We start from the raw sequence: 8,104 nt of genomic DNA, 5'->3' as shown, positions 1-8,104 counted from the left end.
ATTCATCAGGTGGCACTCACTGTCTCCTAGTCTATGTAACAGACAAAAGTATTTTACCCCCCGTTTGCCTGGCCACCTGCTGCCAGGCAGCTAACGTGTTGTCTTGTTGAGCCGTGACACTCCATCGTGCTTCTGGGCAGTTTATGAGCAGCAGGCTCCTTCGCAAAGACCTGAAGAATGCCTTACAAAATGATTTTTGTCTGCTCAGGCGCAGGTCTACACCAGGGGTTTCTTAAGCACAAGAATGACATCTAGGTTACACGACTATTTTTTCCAACTCTCCAGCCAACAGAACTGTCCTGGCAAGGCACTGTAGTGTGGGCCCGTGCAAAACGAGCATTTGGATGGAAAATTTCAGCTGATGTATGACAGTCATAGGCATCTGTAAACACAGCCTTTATACTGGGAAATGTCAGGCATCTTCACGATTGCCAGTGCTGCCACCTCTGCATTTAATTTAAGCAGAATGCACACATACGTCAATGAACTCAGCCTCACCACATCTGTATGAAATACCTTGCAGTTTTTCAAAGGGTAAGACACTTTCAGAGGGTTGCTCGGCCTTACAGCGGGTAAGCCCGGGCAGAAACCGGCACGATCTGTTATCGTACAGTCAGACCAGACCCCTCCTGTAGTACTCGGCTCCTGCCGTGAAAAAAACGAAGCGAACCCCCCTCTGCAAGCTTGCTCACTACACAGAAAACTTCCTTCAGAGCACTATAGTAAAAGAAAAAAAGGTCGATTCCCCTCGCTGGAGGTTCGGTAGTGAAAGAACTTGTTCATTCTTTAAGCGCTCGTTCTTCCGTTTTCTCGCCTGCAGAACGGGAGCGGTACCACCTCCCGCTATCCCTACCCCAGCCTGCGGACCGGCCCTCTGCTGCGCCTGGCTGCCGGGCCGTGCTGCCGGAGGGGACAGACGGCCGGCTGCTCCCCACGCCGCCCGGCGGCCGTGCGCGGCCCCCCGAGGCCGGGCGGGAGGGTCGGCGGGCACGGCCCCGGCGCTGACAGAGCGTGATCCCCCCGAGCAAGTGTGCCGCGCCGGCTCGCCCTCTGCCCCCTGCCTCCGGTTACATCCCTGGCAGCAGGCCGCGATCCTCGGCTTCGCTTTCCAGGGTTATTTTTGGCCGGGGCCGCCGCATGCTGATGGCAGCGGACCGGCGAGCCCCGGGCGTCCCTGCGGGCGCCCAGGCGCCGGCGGGGAGGCGGGGGGGCGCCGCCGGGCGGGGGGGAAGGGGCGGCGCGCCCCCCGCGCCCGCCCCGGCTCCCCCGCGGCGCCGGGCTCCCGCCGGCGGGCCGCCGAGGGCTGAGCGAGCCCGCCTCCGGCCCCGCGGGGGGGCCGGCCGTGAGGGAGCCCGGCCCCGCGGCCGGGGAACGCCTCTCTGCTCCCCGGCGCCGGCCAGGCAGCCTGCGTGAGGGGCCGCCGCTCCCCAGCCGAGCCACAGGCGGGCGGCAGCGGGGCGCCGCCATGGAGAGGACCCCCATCCCGGTGCTGACGGTGCAGACGGCGCCCTACGAGGACCAGCGGCCGACGGGCGGCGGGGGGCTGCGGCGGCCCACCGGGCTCTTCGAGAGCCGGCGCAACTACCTGCCCAACTTCGTGCAGAGCCTCCTCTCCTCCGTCGACCTCCGCGACCGCCAGGGCTGCACCATGGTGGTGGGCAGCGACGGCAGGTACTTCAGCAAGACGGCCATCGAGATCGTCGTCCAGATGGCCGCGGCCAACGGGGTAAGCGGCCCCCTCGCCCTCGCCGCCGTGCCCTCACGCCGTGCCCTCGGGGTGGCCTTCCCGCTCAGCGCCGCTAGCCGGGCCCCCTCAGCCGCTCAGCGCCGCTAACCGGGCCCCCTCAGCCGCCCCCGGCCCGCCTGAGGCGGGCGTCCCCCTTCGCCTCCTCGCAGCGAGGTCCCCCCCGGGTAGCGCTGGATGCGCCGGTCAAAGTAAGACGAGCTTCGCTTCCGGCCGTGTGTCGGTGGTCTGCGCCTGCGATGCCCGGGTCAGCCCGGTGCCGGCTCGGACGTCCTTTATGCCGTACCGCTAGGCTTCGGTGTGGCTGGCTTTATCTATGTATAACGGAGGCGGTCGTGATAATAACCTCGGGAGACTGCTGCTGGCCATGCCGTGCTGCTTCGCACCTTATTTTAGATGGGGGCAGGAATGGGAGCTGAGGAGCAAAGTTGACTCTGCAGGAGAAAATGTAGCAGAATTAAAAATAAGCGTGTGGGAAACGGGGGTGTCAGACACGTATCTGCTGCCCAGGATCTTTTGAAAATATTCAAGGAAAATGGTGTTACTGAAGCAAGAGGAATTCAGCAATTTCGCTGTATCCTAAGAAAATAATCGTTCTCCATTGCTCACTTGCAAACAAATTACGAAATGCAAGAAGACCACAGTGGCAAATACCTCTGTGATCAGATGGGTTTCAGCTTGTGTTGTGCAGTGTTGAAAATAGGAAACCGATGTCTTCTGATAGATATGTGCACATTCATGTGTTGGTGTGTATGAACAGAAAGCTGGAAGTACCAGCTAATGTGGGCTTGAAGTTTCTGCTTCAATGCAGAGATGAAGCTGCTGTCTCTCGTTATGATGGCTAAATTGATTCTCTGGATCTGGCAGAAGTGACATAATTTTATAGGGTTTTTTTTTGTAGTGAATTTACTTTTTCTTAACTCTTTTCAAAAGCTCCGTTCTTTAAATGCAGTCCTGTTTTATAACCAGGAGATCTTTCAACTTTAAAACAAATCTCTGTACATGTCTGAATTTTCCCTGCTGTTTTATTGTCCCATACAAGCTATATGGATTAGCCAGCCTGGTATAAATAATGAGTATTTTAAATTTATTTCTAAGGCATGTTGTCACCACACTGATACCATCAAGAAGATGCTGAGTGATACCTGAGATTTCGGAGACGCTGGCCATGTTACATACTGGCTAGCTTTTGCAATCTTACTGTTCACGCAGGGGCTTGGTAGAGGCCAGGGCTTATGTGGCCAGGGGGGTGAGGAGGGCTGTCGGGGGGGCCGCTGGCGAGGGCAGCACCGTGGTGTTTTGTCCGCAGTGGCGGGGAGGGAGTGTGCTGGGAGCGAGCACAGAGCAGCGGGAGCGGACTGGTGTGTGGGGCGTTGCGAGGAAGGTTGTGAGGAAGGTAGGATGGGACCTGGAGTAGTGCTGCTCTCTACCCCCTTCCCCCACGTAGCTCCGTGGAGAAAGCCTCACCGCTGGAATTGTACCTGTTGACCAGGTGGGACAAAGCACAGCAACAGCTTTAGCAAGATCCCTGCAGCAAGAGCTGCCCTGCCGAGGCTGAGGTCCTTGCCTGCCCTTGCACACTGGTAGGAGCTACAGATTTGCAGCCACAGGGTGACCACAAGGACCAAGGTGCTGAGGAAGACAAGAACTTTGGGGTTTAGAAGACCAGGGGCTTGTCAGCCAGGTTATGCTGTATTCAGGACTCCTTGCTGACTAATTTTTCCTGTCAGCTTGCCTCCTTCCCTCTGCTTCTGTCACATTCCCCGTTTTGCTCTGTTTCCCCTGAAGATCAGGTCTTTTCGACCTCAGGATATTTCCAGTTTGATGTGTTTCTGGCACCTTGCTGTAGTAGTGCTTCCCCTTTCTTAAGTTACTGCAAGTTTCTCCCTAGTGTTTTCTGAAGCCAAAACCCGAGCTTTTCTGCTCACAGTTCCCACAAATATCTGAATTCAAGCATGATGCTCTTACTAATGACACAGTCCTCACAAATTCAGCAGGCCAGCTGTTGGGGTGCTACTGATACTGAAAAGGCTTCCCATTTCCATGTGCTATGCTCCATCCCCTCACCACCATCCTTGCCCTGCTCACTCTCACCCCTGTTTCTCTCAAGCATGCTGTAAGTGCATAAGCCTCACATTTACTTAGTGAGTACTGTTTGTATGTTTTATTTTTTGGCTGTTAAAATATATCTGCTGGGAAAATACCTAAACCGCCCTGGAGGCATTGTTTAGTGCTGCGCTGTGTAAGTAGGGGGAGAGGAAGGGAATACTCCTGAGGCCAAAGATCTCTCCCTTTGGATAAGGTTAATGTCATTAGAAGGCATGTAGCCAGTATCACACGGAAAGAAGTGAGCTGGTGTAGGCAGGATCGGATGAAATGTGTGGAAGCCTTGAAGTTGCATTCAAAACCTTGAGCCACCCCAGGGTGCCAGGAGAGGGATAGCCACGTAGTGCTGATAAACTGAACTTGAATCTCCTTCCTGGAAGACACGTAGCGAGTGTTATGGTTAATTGTGCCTGCTGAGTACAAAAATAAAAGGGATTTTCTATTATCAACTGTAAATGCATTGCCCTTTAGAGTTGCTAGGTTCCCCTTGTTCTAATTTGGTGACTCACCCCGCATTCCCCCTGCCTTAACAGCCTAGCACAGTTGGCATAGGCCCCAGCAGAAGGAATGAGATGAGGCCCCCTGCCCGGTCAGCTGCCAGTGCTTGCCCTGCCGCCTTCTCATCCTCAGTCCCTCTGGCTCATGCCCTCCAGCTTGGGGTTGCAGGTACACACTCTGCAGCCGTAGCCTGCGTAGGCTTCCACCGGTGGCAACAGCCCCGGGCTGGTGCATGCTGTGCAACTGTAATCAGCACACGCTCCACCAGATCTTTCTGTTCAGAGCCGAAGGTGGCTAACCAGGGTCACCCTTCGGTGGGTCACACAGCTGGGGCTGTAGCAGACACGTTTGGGTAAGGGACTGCGTGCCGTGAGAAGGTGGGGCTGTGTGCGGAAAGCTGGACGGGTCCCGTACCATTCCGGGCTGCAACAAGGAGTTTTGGGAAGTGGGATGTTAGGAGAGTGTCTGAGGCTGTATTTCCTTTTTCACCTGCGTCCTGTCAGTAGCAGTGTCCTTGTACCTTAATGTGCGGAAGAACTTAGGTAAAAGGCTCCACCGTTTATAATACAGTTCCACTACAGATTAAATGCAAGTATTCCATCAGACCTATCGAGTGGATGCACTGTCTCATTTCTGATGCAAAATTTAGGATAGGTTTAAATGAGAAGCTGGCATGTGTGAGAATCAGTGGCAGATCAGAAGCTGGTGATCATGCTCTGAATATGGAAAGTCATAGCAACATCCTAGAGACATCACAAGAGTATTGCTACTAGTGCTGTAGAAGCTGGAGATGGCAGAGAGTTTTCCAATTGTCTTCTTTATAATACCATGGTGGTTTTATTTTCCATGGTCTTCCATGCAAATCTTGCCATCCCTCCCTGGACCTGTATGATTGATATATTTGCTTGAATGTTGAGTGTGGCGCTCAGTCATCTTTATGGTACTATAGTACAAGATAGGAAGGCACAGCCCTGTGCTGTCCAGGATATAATCTGCTTGCTTCATGTTCTTTCAAGTTTAATTGACTGAGGCATGTGAGAGATTACTGGGAAAAATAATTAAAAAAAGCATTAAGTGACTCCATGATAATCAACTGAATCGTCTGAAAATGCACAGCTGCAAATGGTAATATTGCATAAAAATGTTCTTGTAAGGTACTTGTTAGGATGACTGTTCTTTCAGCTGTAAGAGTTTGCTGAGGATCATGGTCTTTGTTTCTGCTGTTGCTGCTAAAAGCAGATTGACAAAATAGAACGTGGCGTAGGGGCACAGTATTAGAAGAGACATTACATGCCTGTGATCTTGTAGCCATGCAAGTTTTTGAATTCCAAAGATAATCTTCCCATGCTATGAAACTGTCCAAGATTTTCAGAGGTATATTACTGGAACTTTAATTGTGAGTCAGTGCATGGAAATTATTTGGTTACTGTTTTAGCCCAGCTTGCGAGAATTCTGTGAATCTGAGTGTTCATTACTTAAAATTAATTAAATATCAGTTTAGTATTTGGTTCAGCGACAAAATGAACAGCTTCTGGGCCAAGAGAGGGACGGGGTTGTGTGTTCTTGCCACTGAAATGAAGAGAGCAGAGGAAGATGGGTAGCATGCGTACACTTCTAAGGTCTGCATTGTCCTCAGGGAGTTTTGTAAAAGCACTGAAGACCTTCACATAAGGTGAAGCTCTTTGCAGTAGGCACTGCAAATAAAATATCTGTGTATCATTCATGTAATTTCACTTTCAACATCCTTAATTGAGAATACTAAATATTGCAGTATTTCTATAGTATAGAAATTAGTATAATAAATAGTATTTCTAAGTAGTATAGAGATAATAGCCTTGTGACAAATGCTGAAGGCAAAGCAAATTACTCCTGTTCATATTAATATTGGACATCCAGAAAAATGGGAAAACTGGTTTGTGCAACATCTGCTGAACAGGAAAAAAATGAAAGTATGGTGAATAGAGAGCGCCAGGTAATTTATGCATTCTGAATAAACTAAGTATTCTACTTACTTTAAAAAAACAGTTTTCGTTTGCATGAAGGCAAAAATCTAAACCTCAGAAGTTTAGATTTAGAAGTACAAAGAACATGTGCTCATGATAAGCCTGTATACAAGTATAAATGCATTTATACTTGAGTGTACCTCGAGATAGATTCAGTGGTGTTGTTTTCAAGCATTTTGCAAAATATAATTCCTGTCATCTTCCTTTTGCTTACCCATACACAATATTGTTTTCAGAGCTGGCACCCATTTCTGACAGCTGTATTTGGAAGATTGAGTCATTGCTCTAGCTTTCTACATGCTTCATAGTTTAAAAAAGGGAGAGACAATATTCAAAACAAACATTTTCAGTATTTATTTTCACCATGCTTTTCTTTCCATAATAAAGGTACATGGGTAGATTGTTGTATAGACTGGAAAAAGTTTGTTAGAGTCTATTTCCCAATGTTTTCTGTTTTTCTAATGCTTCACTACAATTGGCAATAGTGATTAAATGACAGCATAAATACAACAGTCTTGCAAGACATGGCGTGTTGTCCAAAAGCTGCTCCATGGACTGAAAAGAAGCCATAAAAGGACACACTCAAATTGAGAACAATTTAAAAAAAAATCTCTATTTCTCTTTCAAATTATTTACATGGCACTGGTTTAAATAAAACAGTAAAATATGTGGCTAATGGAAAGTTTTCTTTCTTGAGCTTGATTCTAAAAGTGTGTCAAAGCATGTGCTAGAGGTCCTAGTGATTTAAGTGCCTCTCCTGGTGGATGGAGTTTTACCGTATGCATTTTCTGGGGTAAAAGTGTGTCTGTCAGTTGTCAGCCACAACCACTGGACATGCTTCTACTTTAAAAAAAAAAAAGAAAGAGTCTTCCTTGTTCCCCAATGTAGGAATTGCATTTCTGTGGTAACAAGAAGGGTTGTATAGAAATTAGTTTGGAAGTAGTTTAGTATTCAAAACAGTTGAATAAATAAAATGTAAATGTAGCATTTGGAGATTTAAAAGAGTTTTAAAAGATGGGAAGAACATTATATAAATGTGAAGAAGTCTGATCAGTAAGAGAGATACCAGTTTTGTTCTGTAATCAGTGAAATAACATTTAATCAGCTGCTTCACTTGGCTTGGAGCTAGGATTGGAGGAAATACACCTTCATTGTTGCTCCTAAGGTCTGTAAATTATGATAAACTGAGAGCTTTACAAATACACGTGCTGTAAATTACCGCTTAGTTTTACCTTCAAGGAGAAGCAAGAGTGGAAAGGCAGGAGGGGCGTAAAGTCAGAAGGTGATACAGAGTCTTGCAAGTAAATGCTGTCACAGTGCACAAGCATAACATTTAATACATTCTTCAAGGAAAACTGTATTCACTGGTATGTTTTGTTCTACGAATAATCAAAGGTATTTATGTTGTAGTCTGCATTAGGTTCTATAATAAGGAAGATGGTATTGCTCTTAATCATTCAGTCATAGGTTAATGAAACTGTATTGTTAGGCTTAAATAGGAAATAAAATTGTTCAGTACCAGTGAAGTGAGCAGAAATGAGGTTCAGCTGTATAGTATATGTGTTAACTGTGTATACACTCCACCCTCACCAAACTGACCATTTCAGTGGAAGCACTGCTTTAAAATAATCTGTTGAAACAGAAAATGTGGATTCTACTGATTTGCATTTCCTCCTGGAAAGGATACTTGTTTTCCCTGGAAAACATTTTCATTATAGTAGAAAAATCAGAAACCAAAATTTTTTGTATCTTA

The 8,104-nt window shown here is 48.1% G+C and overlaps 1 protein-coding gene across 1 annotated transcript in view; it reads left to right on the top strand.

Annotated features, from left to right (window-relative positions):
- Nucleotides 1–1,361: 1,361 nt before the first annotated feature.
- PGM5 (phosphoglucomutase 5) overlaps nucleotides 1,362–8,104 on the top strand; it is a 78,259-nt gene continuing 71,516 nt past the window's right edge. The window contains exon 1 of the mRNA XM_075020008.1: nucleotides 1,362–1,726. Within this exon, the coding sequence (XP_074876109.1) occupies nucleotides 1,466–1,726 (261 nt within the window). The 5' untranslated portion in view covers nucleotides 1,362–1,465. The remainder of the gene's footprint in view (nucleotides 1,727–8,104) is intronic.

This window comes from Buteo buteo, chromosome Z (assembly GCF_964188355.1).
Source record: "Buteo buteo chromosome Z, bButBut1.hap1.1, whole genome shotgun sequence".
NCBI lineage: Eukaryota > Metazoa > Chordata > Aves > Accipitriformes > Accipitridae > Buteo > Buteo buteo.
This window is presented reverse-complemented; position numbering and strand designations above follow the sequence as displayed.